Source organism: Amia ocellicauda, chromosome 9, assembly GCF_036373705.1.
Source record: "Amia ocellicauda isolate fAmiCal2 chromosome 9, fAmiCal2.hap1, whole genome shotgun sequence".
Lineage (NCBI taxonomy): Eukaryota > Metazoa > Chordata > Actinopteri > Amiiformes > Amiidae > Amia > Amia ocellicauda.
In genome coordinates this window covers 24,433,264-24,452,546 of record NC_089858.1, presented here as the reverse complement: position 1 = coordinate 24,452,546, position 19,283 = coordinate 24,433,264, and the positions used below count along the sequence as shown (strand labels likewise).

The following is a 19,283-nucleotide window of genomic DNA, read 5'->3' as shown; positions in this document are numbered from 1 at the left end:
CAGATGGGAGAACCAGGGTATGGTAAAAACCACAGGAGTCCATGGATCCATTTTGCTGGGTGTCAACAATGCAGATTGGTGGTGGTGGTGGGGGGTGCATTTTCGTGGCACACATCGGGTCCCTTGATATGAGTGGAGCAACGTTTGAATGCCACGGGATATCTGAACATTGTTGCTGATCAGATGCATCCCTTCATGGCAGCAGTGTATCCATCTGTGAACAGGTTCTTTCAGCAGGATAATGCTCCATGCCACAAGGCTAGGACTGTCCAGGTATGGTTCTCTGCAGATCTCAATCCTATCGAGCATCTGTGGGATGAGATGGAACAAACTACTGGGAGTAAAGATCCACCACCAGCCAATATCCACCTCGGTATTAGGTTGTATACCTAATGAAGTGGCCACTCAGTGTGTGCACATATATATACACACACACACACACACACACAGATCAATAGATATATCTAGACATTTATTTATACATACATACATGCACATTTATTTATATAACTATGAAATAAGACGCATGTAAATTCAATTTGACAGGTAAACAAATAATTTAATAAACATGAGTAAAAATCAATGTACAATATATATTTTCTTAGTAGGGTGGAGGGATTAGGCAAGGATAAAATAGGTATTCTATGTATTTGCACAATCAGAACCCTTATTTCTTATTTAAAGTATACAGCATTTACATTCTTCACTGTGAACACCATTAGAGCACTTCCACATGCCAGCCCAGAAAAAGATTTAGCTGTAGAGATCTATCCATGAAACCAATTAAAGTATAGCACTAATTATAGTTAAACTTCAAGATGCATTTCTTTTTCACTCTGGTTTCTAACAAATCAATTACATTAAGTGTTTGTACATTATGCCTCAAATTATGATAATGAGCTAAGTAATATGTGATGCCTTTTGAACATTATGGACTTTCCTTAGGATACTGACTTGTTGTGGCCTGTACATGGGACGTCACAGTAAGAGTCTCCACCGCACAATCTTGCAAAATGACTACGACAGCTGAAACCCTCTACGTGTCATTGATAATTCACATTCAAATGTAATTCCACCTTTAATATGGAAACACGTTGAATTTGTAACAGTTGTCTGATTAACAACCCCTGTAACTCTTTTTACCAAAATAATAAATATTACTATTCACAGCTGGTCAGCAGCCGACGGTTAAGTCACTGTTCCTGAGAAATGTACACTTTGATCAGAATGCAAGCAATATTTAAGAAGGTCAAATATGAATAAAATGTACCCCTCCAAGAATATTTTCCTTGCTCTGAAATTTCATTTTTCTATTAGCTAATAAATCCAAAGCACTGAATTAACAGTCAGTCAAACCAGGGACGAAAAAACTTCACATTGCACCTCCATTCACATTAATGGTTTTCATGATCCCACCAAAACACGGTTTATATACAATACTAAAAGATTAGACTAAGTGCCTGTAAAACAAATGTTTAAACAAAAAAGAAATCAAATCTCTGTGATTGCATCATCCACTATGAAACCATTTCAGGTTACATACCGCCCGATCACAGCACCTGAGCTGGATTCACTCTGCCAAGTTACGTGTCTCCGAAGGCCATTCAGAGCTGCTGTTGATGTTTGGAGGTCTGACAAGATTAAAAAGCCATTCCTATCAAAATGAAGAAAGACAGCAGAACCATGCTGGTGGGGAAAAAAAGACAGCATGGTATTTGTTTTCAGCCAAGATATTAAAAGAGGCAGCATCTGTATTTTATAGCCAGGTTACATACAACATCTAGCTTGACTGACCTCTCTTCAACTGCAGCCCCAAAAAGGTGTCTCACTGGACTTCCTACCCAGACTCCTAGTACACACACCATGCCAGCCATGGGCTGCAGAGCTGCCTGTTCCTTCTGGAACATGTCACAGCCTTGTCTTAAACCTCCTTTCAGCCTTGTTTTAAAGATGGACAGAAAAAAATATTCTTCCAGATTTAGTCATATATTGACTGTATTTAATAGGAGTGGGTCCCGGTGTCATTTCAGCAATCCTTCGCTGAACTTCACTGTTTGTGGCCTACAAGGCACCAGCTGACTGAACGTGTACAGAGACCCTGTGTGTGTCCATATGACGACTGGCGTAAACACTTCTGTTGTGCGCCTGACAGACAGGGCAGTCATGTCGATAAAAGTGACATTTAATTTGAGGCTGCCAGTGGAAAAAGCGCAAGAAAAGGTACCCTAGAGGCCAACCAGCAAGAAACTGAAAACTGAGAACTTCCATTAGAGTGGCCCACTAATTTAAAACAGTTATAGTTAGCATTCATCTTTCCTAGAAAATAGAGCATCGAGATTTCAGGGTAACTTGAGATCATATGTAAAGTTAAAAACAAACATTCAAATTATATTATATTTACAATACACTGGCACAACCCTTTTCTACAAATCAAGCCTTTCACCAGAACCAGGGCACCCCTATGACCGGCGCCGCCAATCACGGCAGCCCCTCTGTTCCCATGTGGAGTTACCCCATGACCCAGGAAACCACAACAAACCCCGAAACGAACTATCCCAGCTCCTAACGCACAGCACCGACAGACAGGCAGCAGACACTGCAGTCCCTCCACATACACGGCCCCAGATAGCTACACTATATATATATAATTCTAAAACTATAATATTTCCTCACATTATGCCTTCCATAAGATAAAGGTGTTGTTCAGGTACAAATGTGACCTGTCGAAATATATTTTACTAAAATTAATAAAGGCTGGAAGCAAACTAAATTAACGAGTGTGGATTTTGATTTCCGGCTGGTGTCTGTAGCCTTTGACAGCCAAGAGAAACTTATTTCCCTGACAGCTCGTCTCGGGAAACTGGTATTAATATAATAATGCTGCTTTTGATGATAAACACAGGAAATTATAATGGTCGATCTGATGAGAATACTGAGCTTGCTCCAATATGCACTGTATGAATAAGATTTAATTTCGGATGTGAACAGTGGTTTGGTACAGACGTTCTGTCCAGAAACACAAGCTGTTCTGTATCCTTTTACCGATCCTTTTTCAGGACTTCCATGGACCATGGCTTATTTTATTTTATTTTATAGCACATCTGCCTAATACCTCATCATCCAGAGGTTTCATGTGCTACAGTGTGGCCTCAAAGGAGAAGCAGTGCAAGAATAAATGTCTCTTTAATCACAGAATAACACAGATGTCAGCTAAGTGTCTCCAACACTGATCTGTGATATCCTGAAAAACCTGTATGAGGGGAAAGGGCTGGAATATGTACAATAGAAAGTTTGGCATTGAATGTGGTGCCTGACTATTATATCTGAGGGAAACATCAGCCAGTATAGGATATGGAAGGAAGGCTTTAAAAAAGAAATAAAAAATAAGAAGAAAATATTTGAATAGCCTTGAATGCTGTCTCCACCATGTGCAATACATCTGATATGACAGGGAAGCACTCCTCCAAAAGATATAGCAATCAAAGCAGCATTGTGATGTTTTAATTCAAAGTGGAATGCAACAATACTCCTGAGCAATTAAAAAAAATACCTACAAATCCTAATTTTAAGATATATAAAATATAAATATTATTATTATTTTTCTTTTAAACTCTGTAAGAAATACAAAAATAATCGAGAGGAGTTATTATTGATTGCTGTACAGAAGAAGGAATTCGATGTAAGTTATCATTATCCAGGTTATAGATTTTAGAACAGAACCTGTAAATAGCAAATTACAGTATGTTATGAAGCCACCAATTTATTTAGCTGTTATTGGTTTCTGTCCATTAGTCTTAGTAGTGCTTCTAACGTAGTCTAATTCTGTTTTGAAGAAGTCTGTTTCAATCTGAGCTCAGCACAGAGTATATCCTTAATGAGATCACAATTCCATTTTCAATCTGCAAACAATGTCTGACAAATATTCATATTTCTGTAATAGCAGACCTGGGACAAATACAGTGGTTTCGGTGTTTAATTGTTTAATATTAATATTAAAATAATGATTTTACACAGTTAATTTATGAAAATATTCAAGTATTTGTTTCACCAAGTCATTTTTGGAAAATATTAAAGTACTCTCCTGCAAAGTAAAATTATAGGAAAGCATGGAAAAAGGACATTTGAAAATATTTCAGCTGTTTTTTTTGTTGTTGTTTTTTTCTGCAAATTGCAACTGGGTTAGGGATACGGAATTATTATAAGCAAAGTTAATTTAGTTCAAAATCACAGAACAAGTAAGGATCACCTGTTACATAATTCACTGCATTCATGATGGTTTTAATTGTCATTAATTAAAATCAAGAAAAAAAACACTGCTGGTGTGAGAATGCTTGCCAGTTCTGCGAGGAGTTCTTCAGTAAGGCACAGTTTTGAGCGATTGTCCTGTGCAATTGGGCCTGGTCAGCGTCGAGTGTGTCTCAGTGTCTGAGTGCGGCCCAAAGTCCTCCCGGGCCAGTCCTGCTGGCTGTCCCACACTGGGACTGTGAGCTCCTGTCCTGGCCTGGATGCCCATCTGGGATGTCCTAGCTTCAGCTCAGGTTGGCCGCCAGGAGTGTCTTCTTCTTCTTCAGGTTTCCTTGGCTATGAATGGCACCTCTCGGGACGTGGGAAGGCCTGAGGACATGAGAAAACTGACTGAGAAACTGACATCTACAAAAAGCATCGTGGCCTCGGATCAGTAGCCATGGCTTTGGTTCTCTTAAAGCCAAGGACATTTAGGTAAGTAAGGACATCTAGGGCTTTCACCGGTGTCAATAAATCCCCTTCCATGTTGGCCTGGTCCTTTAAGACAAAGCGAGCTGTCTGCCTACCCGACTAATGTTGAGAAGGACCAGTCCTATCTCTGCTTTCATTCTCACTGAGCTCCTGTGCTCCCAACCAACCCTGCAGCTCTTCTCTACCACACAGTGAAAGAGAAGAAACGGGGGGGAACAAGACAGGCTTAAGTGCTGCTGGAGAAGGACGGGAGAGGATTAGCCACTCTGAGCCTCTCAGCTCCCAATCTAGCTTTCATCATGCCAGCAAACAGACTCACTGCCTCAGCTATCAGTGCCACAGACACCCATGTTTGCCATGCTTCCACATAACTGAAGCCCAGATGCCATTATTACCTGCATTATTACCTAAAGGCAAGCTTTATTTTGCATTTGATGTTAAGAGGGTATCATGAATAATTTCCGTTACTCTTCTGATACTTAGCAGTAGACATCAGCAATCACTGCTGCGTTTTACTCGAAACGTTTCTATTATCCTCGCTCAAGGAATGGTACATTTCAATTGTTACACGGATCAAAAGGGACACCTTGGCTCCTGGAATTTAAATATCAGACACAGTATTTACTTCACACGGTTAGAAAGTTTCGATCGAGAGCCCAAGACTTTCTCGCCGCACTGTTTCGCTTAAATGTGATCATCACATTTGCACGTTCTCTCCTTCTATTCCTATTTGAATAAAAATAAATACAATCCAACGAGTTCTCTTCCAAAAAGGAGCAAATACAAAAACAAGATTAAACTGAGTGTAGGCGGAGGAGAGTGAGTGAACAATGATCATGTCATGCACAGGGAGTAAATGATCCGACTCCATAATAACTTCACCCATCCGGGGCGCACATGACGGGGTGTGAGCCTGTGGTCAGTGTGGTTTGTCCAGGATGTTGAAAAGGGGATCAGCCTTTGCCCAGATAATCCCAGAATAGACAGACAACAAGGTCAGGAAATCCTGTCTAAATTTCCAGAAAGGGGCCACATTATGGGTTTTCAAAGGCACTCGACGCTATTAACTATTCAATCACATAAAAAAGAGGTGAAGGCGTGAAAGGTTGCGGACCAAAGCACTTTTGCTACACTGCATTAAGAGCCAACACTATTACTCTGGTGCTGCGTGAAAAATAAATAGATTGCCTCCCAGGAAGATGGTTGCTGAATGTCCACCCCCCCCCAGCCCCAATAACCCCCCACCATTTTTTCCTTTTTTCTTTTTTTTTTTTTTAATAACTGCAATCTGCTGTGAAAATCTAATCCCAAGTACCATTTACGCTGCATCTTGATAACTTCTGCTCGGAAAAGCGTACAATATGAATATTTCATTCCCTGATACCCAAATAAACAGCGCAAGCTTTCTATCAATCAGGGGACCTTCTAGCTGGAAGTGAACTGGAAAAAAAATTGCTAATGAACACCATGCTTTTGGAAATGCACAACATCTTAGAGCAGCGAGGTTTTTTTTTTTCCATAAAGAAGCCAAGAAAAAAGAAAAGAAAAAAGGAAGCATGCACAATAAAAAGTCCTATCTGTCTCACTCCGTCTATTCGGGATGCTTATGGAGAAAACACACTACAGATTCTTATCCACAGTAATTTCCTGCACACTAACACTTTCGTCTTAAGACTTTACAACCACAAAATGCCTTACAAATGACAAAGTCTTTCTTTCTTTTGTAATCTGAGGACATTTAGTTTGTACATTTAAATAAACTTATCAGCCCTGAGTGTATTGGTGCCCCATTTCAAAGCCCAATTGCAATTCCCTCTCCCTTTTTTGTCCTCTACCTGGTCGATTATCATTCTAACCCGCTTGTAGCAAGTCGTCTCGATCTACACTGCTTGTCAGCTTGTGTATCCCAGTAGGGATTTGGAGAGGGAACTTTAAGGGGCTCTAGATTTTTAAAAATAAATAAATAAATTGGGGTCTCGGAAGATTTCCAGTTGAATTTCCAGGCTCTCTCTTCTGAAAGCCCTGGTAATGACAGTTAATGAAAGCCAATGAATGATGCAGAAGGAGCGGATCTGCGTAAGCTGCCATCAGCAGGGCCTGGAAGCTCTGATGCGATAAACAAAAGCGCTGCGTGAGAATGTGCACGGCTCCCACGGCTCCTCATATGCAATTTAGTTATTTATCTATTTATTTATATTTACTTATTGCTGAGTTCAAAATACATCTTTTGTCCCCCTAAGGCTTTTAGGATGTCCCAGAACATTAGCTGAGGTTCAGTTAGTTACCCAGTGGCTTAATGGTTAGTAGTTGCATCTCTTTACTCCAGGTCAGATGCTATATTCAGTCGTTTCACTCGGGTGATTGATCAGAAAGCCGCAGTGTCTACAACAATTACTTGGACGGCGCTACATCGCTTATTTCCTTGTAATCTTTTTCAGAATGCTGCAAAGAGAAATTTACTTGTTTTTATATGCATTAAGTAGGTTTTGATTAATATATATTTTCTGTTATAAAATGAAAGAAAGGAGATTTTATGCCAGGTTTGCAGAAATAAATAATACAGGCAGACACAGAGATGTTTAAAAAACTCCATATACTGGGCGAAAGCTAGTGGTGAGTGTGATTTTTAGGTGCACAGTGAGATCAGATGGGAGGAGAGGGTATCTGACGGTAAGTAAGATAAGTCAAAGTGCATTTTTTCACATGAATAATGTTGTGGATGACTTCAGAAAAGATGACCGAGCAGTGCTCTGACCACCAGGAAACATGGCAGCCAGGCACAATTCAAGTCTAAGGTGATATGGAAACTTTAGCCACACAGATGGAAAATCTGATGCATTCTGCTAAAACTTTAAATGAAAATAAAAGTTTCTGTTTAAGAATATCAGAGAATCCAAATGCATCTTATCCTGTTTCTGTCTAAATAATTGAGCAGGTCTGTGGTCTTTGTTTAAAATAATATACAATGGGTAGTATATCAGACCCCCTAGTCCACTTCTGCTTAGGTTTTTGCTCCAGTTGGTACTTATATATTACTTATATAATTATATTATTACATTAGCGATAAAATAATCCAACTGTCAACGGTATGCTTTTGAGAAATGCTGCAATGCAAAGGATTGGAACATCCACCTCTGACTTTCCATGCACTCGGAGAATATCAGAGAATCTCTGACATGTCCTACATGTTACAACAAATATGCTGAATTCAACTATTTTTGTTCAATATAAATTGATGTCAAAAAAATAAGATTTGTAACACAGTTTTATAGACGTTGTTAAGTGGCAGAAATAGACCCGATCAAAATATTTAGCCCTTAGAACAAAGCTGTTCTCAGAGGAGCCAGTTTTGTACGCTCAGAGTTCACAAACAGCTTCCCAGGTCTTAGAATATGACTGTTTGCATTGTGAGATGTTAAGCCCAGCTTCTTGGAAGAAGACCTGAGAGGAACTTGGAAACCATGTGGGGTCAAAGCGCTCAGCCTTCAAGGGGAAAGTTTGTGCTCAAAGTTTGAGGGCCTGTGGAGTGGCTTTCTTTGTGGCCACCTCAGAGATTTTACGCTTGGCTGAAGAAATGCATCTTTGGTGTTAACAACCTCAGCCCTCTTGCTAGGCATTGACTTGTACCGTGACTGGACAGAGTGGATCGGCCTCCCCGAACGCACTAAGAGCGCAGTGCTCACACACACACGCAGAGCCACAGCATAGCAGCGCACGGCTCACTCTGCGCGCGGTCCCAGAAGCGCCATGTGCTTTTATATAACTGCTGTTTTAGTGCTGGGCTGGGATATGGTAGACGTGCTAGAAACAAAAAAGAAGGCAGCCTGCATTAAAGCCGCTATTCTACACTACTCTAGTCCCGACGCCGGACCAAAATAAAAACACAGAAGTTGCTGTGCAGTCTGGGATTTGAAACATCAATCTACTGACTTCGGCGCTTTCAGCCCTCAGATTTTACAGCCAGTCTACATGGGCCATTAACCAGAAAAACACATACAGGAGTATGCTAATCCCACATCAAACTTCCCTACCATGAATAAAACAATCATAACAAAATAAACTTTCGAAAGTGAAAAAGTAAAAATGTTTATTTTAATCTGACTTCATCATTTGCATGAGTTTGATTATTAATTATTGTTGTTGAATAATAAGAACACAAAGTAAATGGATGAATGGTATTCGATGAGCGTTACAATTCCCAAGCTGCAAGAAATCATAAAGGAAATGTGCCACTGATGTATCAATGCATGAATATTGAAATAAAAACTGACAATGCTCTCAGTATATTATTGAAATATTAAAAATATCTGTTAACAAATAAATAACTTGGGAAATGAATACAAAGACATAATATGAGGGCAATGATGTTCAATACTGTATGTCTGTAGGTTTACTCACGCTGAGTCAAGTTGGCTACGTAAGTGTGTCAAGGCACTCCGCTGGTCTGACTGAGTGGCTTGTAGGGCCTGCAAGGGGAGAGTCAGGTGATCACCATACTTACATAACACAGGAAGAAATATTACACACATTTTCCATAACAGAGAACCAAGTTGGTATCAAAGGAATGGGTTCCAAAATTAAATGCTTTAGAAAAATAAACATAAATAGTGTCCCTCAGTGTTTAGAAAGCCAGCAGACTTACCCTGAACCTCTCCAGCTCAATCCTCCTCTCATCCACCTCAGCCTTCAGCTTCCTGTTTTCTCTCTGCAGGGCCTCCATAGTCTCTTGTAGGTGACTGTGAGAAGAAATGGAGAGAGTGGCTGAAGTACTGACACATCCAGCTCTTCACAATCCCACTAGACAGACTGGGAAACCTGGTGTGAGGTACAGCAGGGCTGCTATCACATGTACAAAGGAGATGTTCAGGGCCAACCGCCATTGGTATCTACACGATTGTGTGTGCGTAGTGTTTGTGATGGTCCGTTCTATCAAATTTCTAGCCATGCTGTTATGCCAGCTCCTGTGTGCGCTATGCTAATTCCGATGTCATCTTTTCAGTCCACAACAATTTGGTGAGAATTCCTGGGAAAGTTGAACTTACTCTTTCTCAGCCATTAGATGGACTATCTGCTTACTCTGCTCCTTAATCTTGTTGCCTAGTTTTTCGTTGGCTTCCCTGGAATAAATCAAACACCAATAAACCAACACAAAACACTCCAGTGCATGGCAATAAGCATAGCCCCCCCCACTCTGCAGACACGCACTTCTGCTCCTTCACCCAGTGGTTGATGTTGGACACGACCAGCTCGCTCTCTCGGTGCAGACGGGAGCTATCTGAGCGAGCGTTTGCCAAGGACTGTCGCAGGACTTCCACCTAGAGAGAAACATGACCAGTGAGACGCAACCCACCAAAGGGAAACAAGCCTCCCTGACTCTCAAACACACACAACAAACACACAGCCCTGTTTAGTGACAGACACACTGATTCTTCAGGATAAATGACGCTCATAAAGCACAGACAGACAGTGCACACATTTCACACTGCTTAAGGGCACTGCTCTTAACTGTCCACGCATCAGAGAGAGACTGGCTAGTGTAGCGCTGAACGGTACCTCATTAGCTGTCGCCTTGCACTTCTGCTCCATTAAGTCCAGCTCTGAGAGTAAGGCATCAACCTGTAACACAGACAGACAGGAGCTGTTAATAAAACAGGGAGCTGCCAACCTGGTTAGCACCTGTTCAGAGTAACTCCAATGGCCGGCAAATGAACTTCAGAGCACACACCTCCATGTGGGGTGACAAGGTTGTTTATTTGCACACTCGCTAGTGGTGGAATTTGAGTCTTGCCAAATGCAACCACCACAGAGGCCTTTGTGGACGTATCCACGTGCTTTATTCGATTGAAAGTGACCAACTGTAAACGGTATCATTGCACAGAAGACAGTTCTCAAGTCAGTGTTAGATTATAGCATTTGTAATGGGATATTAGGTTTGGGAGGGGACAACAAAAAGGATTTTCTGATCTGCACTACTGGGACGAGAGGCAACCATAAGGCCAAGGCTTGAACACATGAGATTTATTTACTCCTATACCAGTCTGCCAACCTAAATGTTTTAGTTTTTGTCTCCTCCAAGCCTAATAGTTTAGTTTTCCCTTTCTGTATTAATAACACAAGTTTGTGTTGATTTAAATGTGTAAAGCACTCTGTAACATCTCTGCAAAGGGTGCAATACCAAATTGATTGATTGACAGTTAAAGTGTAACCTGGTTGGCCTTGGCATGGTATTTTTCCCTGAGTGATGCCAGCTCCACTTTGAGAACCACCGTCTCCTCCTCTCTGGATTCCAGCGCTGCCAGCTGCTCTTGACCCCAGCGCTGCGACAGTGCCAGCTGGGCGTTCAGCTCCGACAGTCTGCCCTCGTAGGTCCGAGCCTGGGTTCAAGACAACACGGGCATCAGGCAAGGGCAGAGAGTGGCAGACCTCGCCCTCAGGGAGTACCACAGACTCAGACAGGATATTGGTATAGGCCATAGGACACAAGCACTCACTAGTTCACCCAGGAAAGTGTTGATACAGTGCAATTGTGGACTGGGTGCTGGTGGTGGAGAGCATAATTTACACCATTTGGTTTAAAATTCCCTTCTCAACGCAAATAGAAATTTGAAAATGCAATATAAAGTGTCTGCCTGCGTCTGTGTGATTGCATGCCTGAGGGAGAGAGGGGAAATATGTTTGTTCAGCAATTTTGGTTCCCTGAATTTAAGAAAGCAACATGGAATCACATTTTCCTTAACAGTTCCAATATATTACTTTATATATATATATATATATATATAGCCACTGCAATAACACAAAATGCATACTCTCCACGTGTCGACACCTACAGCGCTGGTGGACTGTGCAGTAGGTCTGACACACACGTACGGTGATCAAAGCAGGCTAGCTTTAGAGCTACCTCACACCAACACGGTGACCTTTCGAGCACAACCAAAATGGAGAGCACATGGAATGCAGAGGAGAAGCAATAAATGTAATGAAAGACAAGGATTTCTTTTTTTTTAACCAAAGGCAATTAAAAAGGGTCCTCTGCAGGCATGAGCGGAGATGAGATTCACTTCACTCAGCCTAACACTGCATTAGCTCCATATCCCTCTTAATCCCTCTGTGATCTCAAAGTAACCAAAGTGTGCAGAAATTTTGATCATTTTCTCTGAGATTTCTCGCCTAATCCACACAAAAGGACAACCGCTGCCGACGCTCAGGTCTCTGAAATTAACTCTTTTTTTTCTACTCTTTTTTTTTTCTTGCACCTTTGGTTCCAAATAGCCAGTGTGAATGATGATGGTTTTCCCTCCTGACACTGCAATCTGCTGCGATACAATTATTTTCAAAGCAACACAGAAAACAGTCACACTGTGTATAATTATAATTAGATACAGGCTCTGTGTGGTATAATCATGCTGATTTTCTCAGGTACGATCATGTCCCTGTGTAACTGTGTGCATAGTTGGTCTTCATTTGCTGCAAAGGAGCTGAGTGAGTGAGAAATTACAAGGATGTTTTTCTTAAGCCAATTAGGCCAGCTAGACCATATTTCTGTTACCATGCAACAGTGACAGCACTTAGGAAATGAAGTGAAACAATAGCAAGCGCTAAGACTTTGAGTACACCTAGTGAGAACACACTGATCTGAGTTAATCTCGCTGCAGTGAACTCAGCATATTTTCACAAAGCTACCTTAGCTTATCACAGCTAATTGTGTCCATACATATGCATGAGCATACATGAGTGAGCCATTTCTGGTTTGCATAAGCATGATCCATATTTTAGTCTACTTCAAAATATGATATACTGTAACCAGGAAAGGGCTCCCTCTCTTCTGACACCACTGTCTGCAGAGTTTAATAGGTGGATGCAGTGACCAGGCAGGTTGGTGATGTGTGTGAGAGGCAGGATTAGCAAGGCTTTCCTCTTTGTTTATTCAGCTCCTGCACAAACACAGGACTGCCAGATGGTGAGGAATGCAATTTAGAATCCTTTTTTTTCCAGAAAGTAAAACCTGCACTGGCTATTGTGTCAAATTAATCCACTACAAGGGCTATACAAGGGTATAATTCTTACTTAACTTAACTCTGGACTGATGACCATCTATTAATCTGGTTGAGATTTTTGGGTTTATTTTCCTTCACGAGGCTTTTGGTAATTTTTTATTTATAACTAATGCTTGCCAAACTATGGCCATTTATCAGCATTCTTAATATTAACTTAATATTTTTATCATCATCCTGAAGCACACGAGCACGTACTCAGTGAGGTGAACAGAGATGCATTGAGATGTGCATGATAAACAACATCCGTACAAAAAAACAGCCGGAACACAGAGCAGTTGTAGTAATGTAGATCTGGGTAAATACTGCGAGAATGTGTCTCAGTGATTTCTGATAACTGAATAATTAAATACCTAATCATTTTTCTACTGACTAAATGCTAGTACATTTCGTTTTTAAGGTCAGGTCTTTGGGAAGATGCCAGAAGGTTCTTATCATATGAGCAGATATTCCTCTCTCAAATGGCAGCTGTATGTTTTGCTGAGAACGTGACAATATACTCTTCAAACAAGAAACATGACAAGTGTTGTGCTGCAACGTATATTGGAATCCCCCGTAAAAAACATTTGGAATATTTCACCCTTTTTGTCCTTGCGGTCCTGCATTGATCCGAAAGCAACTTGTTAGCTGTGAGTGATCTCATGTGCAGTCACAGTTTTGCGACCTGAGATGGGACTGGGAGCTGCAGCATGCTGGGCAGAGAGAACGAATAGGTTGCAGTCTCACCTCGTCCTGTGAGTGTCTGCTGAGGCTGCGCAGTTGCTGCAGCTGTGCGGCAAACTGCGTCAGTCTGTCCTCCTGGGCTGCGCTGTCCCGGGCCAACTGGGCCTCATGCTGCTGGGAGCGAGACAGCTCCCCACGCAGCGCTGCCACCTCACGGCTCCGGCTGCCCAGCTAGGACAACACAAACACACACAGTTCAGCCAGACCGCACTGCTGCCCTGCAACACACACTCCAGCAGCGTCAATTCATCTGGAACACCAGAAATTGGCAGATGAACACCTCCAATCTTCAAACACAATGTAAGAAAATAAATATGTACAAGAATAGTTTACAGTTACAATATCATCTCAAACTCTGGCTCATCGAAAATGAAGAATAACTAGCTGGCAGGAACTGTTTTAACTTCTGTCTGTGTTTTGTTGTTTGAGCAGCAAACACTTCAACTGACTGCTGCCCGAAAAGGCTAAAATTAGCTCTCCACAGTGTGAGGAGCCCGTATCTTACGTATGTTTGTGATTTTGTTTTTCTGATGAACGCTGGTTGTTTTGAAGTGCAGAGTGAAATGGTTATTGCTGAATATGGATGTTCCCTTTCCATATAGGAAGGTGTATTGATTATTTTCATACTGTCAGCCTTCAGATAATTTGCTGCACTGGATTTTTCCTTCAATGCATTACATTAGGAAGTTTTCCAAAAGTTGGGAGTGCTGTTGTTGTACTGAAGAGGAGAAAGCTGTGCTAAAGGCCTCAGCCACGTAAGTAATAATAAGAGTAATTTAATATAATTGAATTGCTTGTTTCACAATAAAAGCCATAAGAAGTAAAAGGCAAATGATTTAGTGAAGAATACACCACACCTGCTCCATGCTCTCCTTCTGTGCGGCCTGGGCAGCTGTCAGCTCCAGACTCAGCTCTCTGACTCTCTGTTCTGCGGAGGCCGCCTGCTGCCTCCCCTGCCTCTCACTGTCCTCAGCCGTGTCCAGCTCTGACTTGAGCCTCGACACCATCTCCTCTAGCCTGCCCATCTGCAGTAGTATACACACACACACAGGTCACTGACTGTCTGCAGTTACAACACATATTTGTGAATAAATAGCAAATAATGATTTCCAATACTTTTCTAACACATGGTATAAGTCAGTATAAGTCAATGGTATAAGACAATTTTGCCAAGATGTATTAAAAATAGTTATATCCTTATCTTCTGACCTCCTGGCTCTGTCTCTGGCTGTGGCTCTGGGCCGTCTCCAGCTCTCTCCTGCACAGCTGCAGCTGGGCCTGGCAGGCCGTGTGCTCCTCTCGCAGGCAGATGGAGGCGCTCTGGAACTCAGACACGCGCTCCTGCAGGCCAGAGAGCTCTCCCTCTCTCTCTTTCAACTGCAGAAAAAAAGTCCTGCCTGTTAGAGAAACTACCCAGAGAGTTAACAACACTCTTTCCCCCATTTAAGAATCCATAAACACATAGGATTAAGGTAGATGGGTAGAAAGATGCATAATCTAAATACATGCATGCATGACAGGTATTTAAATAGGATTAAAGAAGATTAATCTTGCAGGGTAAAGTCATTGATTGCGAAACCTTTTGATCAGATTGACTTAACATTCAGACAGTTTAATTCTTAACAACTGAACGCTTAACAGAACATTAAAAGTCAAATGCATTTAATTTCTCGAACATCCCTTTCGACAGGTAGAAAAAAAAGATATATACTTCTGGATTTGATATTTTGGAACATTTAGCATTGGGAAAAAACCCCACTTCAACTGTGCCTCGGTGGTTGACAAATAATTCCTTTTTGCAGCCAAAGCACAACTTCTTACTTAAACAATGACTAGTTTGATTGCTGTGCCTCAAGAAAACTCCTGCACAAACATGAGATCAGTGTCAATAGTGGAGAGAGGCTGGTCTGGCTTCAGACAGGCCTATAATAGAGATCTTTCCCCTTCATGGGAGATGAAAGTCCTGTAGGGCTGCAGTGATGCTCTGCTCTCTCACCAGACTTCATAAAGCCTAACATCTATATTTTCACTGGGAAGCACATTTATAATAAGATTTCTCTGTTTGTTTTTACTTTTTTATATTAATTATATGTTTTGTTTCACTATTACTGTTGTTGTTCTATAACTGTGATTAGTTTGCTGCTTTCTCTGTCTTTTTGCTTTCACAATAATATGGACAGAGACTTGATAATGAACACAGTTACAACATTCTTGTAACACACTGTGCATCCACAAGGCCTCAGAACTCAGCAGGTGACATTAGGATCTCTATGACTTATTATGGATGGATGGCTTTTGGTAACAGTGTAGCAGGGTGCCGGGCTGACCAGGTGCTGTGTGGACATCAACATGCTCTTCAACTCCTCGCTCTCCCTCTCCAGGGCCCGCTCCCTCTCCAGGGCCTTCTGCAGTCGGCACTGCTGATCCTGTTGCCTCGCCTGCTCCTGTGCCAGCTCTGCCCGCAGCGCCCGGCCAGCCTCCACCTGCTCTTGGAGCTGAGCGCACACACACAGCAGTACATAGACAGGGATTATGCTGTTATATTTAACACGGTGACTTGGCAGGACAGCTTGCTAGTTTACTTGAAATCCACCTCTCAAGTGACACCAGGCTCTGACCCTCTTTTAAAAGCGATACACTTCAACATCCTGCCACACAAGTGCGGCTCAATGGGCTTTTCTTCAAGGCAGCCTGAAAACGAGGTACCAAGGACAAGCAGGGTGGATGATCAAGTTTCACATCCCTGAAGTCTGCGATCCCTCCAGGGCAGCTTGAGGATACCATGACAGTTTAGTACGTGAACACTGTCATTGCAGTTTTCCTGCTATATCGGATCACAGGGAGCTTAAGTCTGCAGTGCTGCGAGCACCTTTCTGGAGCTGTAATAACCCCTTCAGCAGCTCTCTGTCCCCTCAGGCCTACCTGCTTCTGCAGAGTCTTGACGTGCTCTCTGCAGCTCTCCAGCTCCCTGTCCAGCCGTTGCGCCCCCTGCTGGTGCCTGGCCCCCTCCTGCTGTGCGCTGTGCTGGGCCTGCCGGCTCTCTCTCAGCTCCGCCTTCAGACGCTCCATCAGGCCCCTGTGTCAACACAGCAGCGCAAAGCAACGTCAGCCTCAAAGCAGCTGTCATCACCCAGCCTTCACCTGGGGAGGACCAACCTGTCTGACCTAGTGTCCTTCTTATGCTAAATAAAAGATAATGAAATATGGTTGAATGTATCAAACACGGGAGATGAACATTTTCAAAACAAGAATTAAAAACAAAGACCATTAGATTTAATATGGCCAGCCAGGCTTTAACATGCTGAAGCTGTTCAGATGAGACTTGTGCTCCCCTCATCCACTGCACGGCCGCTGGTGATTGGGGCTCCCTGTAAGGTAGCCGCTGTTTATTTATGTGAACGTTACACAGAAGGGTTATTTCCAGTTAGAGTAGCAGAGCAACAATTAAGAAAAAGAAACGCATAGAAACTATCACGTATGCGTCTGCAACGCAATGGAATTACAACACAAGCAATTTGCTTTACAATGAAGAAATCCCTCCGTCGAGACCGAAAATAAAATAAATAAAGACAAAACTCTTTTCCAGGAGCTGCTGTGTCACACTAAACGTGTGTGTACGGGAAAGCCCTGCGCCTTTCCAGCACTCACATCCCTTTTCATTGACAAGCTGGCCACAGTAACAGCTAATCGATAGCTTGCGAATTCCCTTAGCACCCCCTCGCCAGCCTGATCAATATCCCCAGCAATTAGAATCCCCTATCTGCATGGCTGCTGGGACCTCGGGCTGGCTTCACAGCCCACAAACACCCAATTTAGTCCTCAGCCTATCACTTAATTACTAAATCCTCCCTAATGCGTATTGGCAGGCCGCGGGTGTACTTAGTGCTCAAGGCTGGCTGACTGAACAAGAGACCTTTGGCAAGGTGCTGGTTAAGATCTCCGGATTCCTTTTCGCATCGCCATTTAAACAACTGATTTCACAAGAGGCCCCGACCTGAAATGATCCGCACATCGACCGACCCGCACACACTTCGACAAGACAGGCAGAGGAGGCGGCGCACAGGGGTTACTGAGCTAAAATGTTAACTGAGTGACTGTAATAAAGATAACACCACACACTGGGGTGGGGGGCTGGTGCAGGGGAACCAAGTACTAAGTCGAAGGGGTCAAATACTTATTTCCCTCATTAACATGCAAATCAATTTATAACTTTTTTGAAATGCATTTTTCTGGATTTTTTTGTTGTTATTCTGTCTCTCACTGTTAAAATACACCTACCATTGAAATTATAGACTGATCATTTCTTTATCAATGGGCAAACGTACAAAATCAGCAGGGGATCAAATACTTTTTTCTCTCACTGTAGAAGGGTTCTCAAAGTAAACATGGGTGTCACAAGGATTCACTGTATAGTTACCTGTATCCTGGTAAAGGCTGTTTTTCTAAGACTTGGGAAATAACATCAAAAGACAATGAACACTAAAAGAATCTGAAAACAACAAGTTCAATTTTTTTACATTCTGCTGCATTACAGCTTGTTGCTACCCATCTGTCATACTGGATTAAAATCTTGTTTACTTTAAGGGAGGTAGCGTGAGCTGGAATTTCCCGGCAGTGTTTAGATTCGAAGCTTCGGGCCTGTACAGGCAGGGTGTGGGTACCTGTACTCCACTATCTCCTGGTCAGTGTTGGCCAGCTGCTCCTTCAGCCTCCGCAGCTCGGCCTGTAGTCTGCGCTCGGCCTGCTCCTGTCGCACCACCTCCGCCACACGCTCCCCCAGCTGCTCCTGCGCCTGCTGCTGCCCCCCTTCTGCCAGCACCACCTTCTCCTCCTGCCGCGCCAGCTCCTGGGCTGAGACAGACACAGACACAAACATCAAGACAGTGCCACTGAGGAGCAGAGTCATCCCAGGAGGAAACATCACACCACCAACATCCAGTTGACCCCTCCTAACGGTTATTTAATTTCAGATCTACACTATTGATTGATTAAGTGGAAGTCAGGCAATGGAGTACAAGCATCGCAAGTAGAGGCAACCATTCCCACTTGGATTTGCGATCAGGAGAAACGAGGGACAACAGCTGAAGAACTGCTACTGATGGCTGCCCACCCTGGTTAGGAAAACTGGAGATGATTTACTTTTGAGCTGCCTAAGAATCTATCTGGTCTGTCTACTATAAGGAAATTAAACCTCAACCCTGGTTATTCTGATGCAAATCCCAATTCTATGACACCAGGCTGAGAAATCCATGTTATCCATCGCAACAGCACAGCATGCCATAGTTCTAGTTGGTAATCCAGGCACAAGCCCGTAGTTCAAGGAATGAGACTCCCTCAAAGCACGCACACATAACTACACACACACACACACACACGTACGTACACACGCACACAAACATTTGGACACTTGTAAGCAGAGCAGTCCTGCTTTCTTTCTATTCTGAGCAGCATGTTTAACCTGTGATCTCCACGCTCCTGGGTGACCGTGTGTTGGTTTAGCCTGTTGAAGGAGAGCGCCTGAGTCCGTGCGGCCTTGTTTTGATACGACAGAGACAGAGAGATGGAGACAGCAGCTGGAAAGCCCTGCTGTCAGGCCCCGTGTCTGCAGCGCTCCTGTCTGTGTGTGACACGGCCCCGGGCGGCGAATTGATGAGCCGTTTCATTTCAGACTAGCTGCTGGAGCAGCACGCTAACAGGTGACCGGCTCATACAGCTTATTAAAGACAGCCCCTGGGGCTCCAGGACTACACGGCACTGCTGCTAATAATAATAACCGAGAATAGGGAGGGGGGG

General features: G+C 42.9%; 1 protein-coding gene across 1 annotated transcript in view; it reads right to left on the bottom strand.

Moving 5' to 3' along the window:
• Positions 1 to 531: 531 nt before the first annotated feature.
• The window catches only part of pmfbp1 (polyamine modulated factor 1 binding protein 1), a 149,379-nt gene continuing 130,627 nt past the window's right edge, over positions 532 to 19,283 (bottom strand). The window contains exons 32-44 of the mRNA XM_066713796.1: positions 18,152 to 18,341; positions 16,413 to 16,566; positions 15,818 to 15,985; positions 14,700 to 14,867; positions 14,348 to 14,515; positions 13,494 to 13,661; positions 10,923 to 11,090; positions 10,270 to 10,332; positions 9,922 to 10,031; positions 9,759 to 9,833; positions 9,359 to 9,452; positions 9,115 to 9,182; positions 532 to 4,614 (exon numbers count right to left, since the gene is read on the bottom strand). Of these exons, the coding sequence (XP_066569893.1) occupies positions 4,530 to 4,614; positions 9,115 to 9,182; positions 9,359 to 9,452; positions 9,759 to 9,833; positions 9,922 to 10,031; positions 10,270 to 10,332; positions 10,923 to 11,090; positions 13,494 to 13,661; positions 14,348 to 14,515; positions 14,700 to 14,867; positions 15,818 to 15,985; positions 16,413 to 16,566; positions 18,152 to 18,341 (1,679 nt within the window). The 3' untranslated portion in view covers positions 532 to 4,529. The remainder of the gene's footprint in view (positions 4,615 to 9,114; positions 9,183 to 9,358; positions 9,453 to 9,758; positions 9,834 to 9,921; positions 10,032 to 10,269; positions 10,333 to 10,922; positions 11,091 to 13,493; positions 13,662 to 14,347; positions 14,516 to 14,699; positions 14,868 to 15,817; positions 15,986 to 16,412; positions 16,567 to 18,151; positions 18,342 to 19,283) is intronic.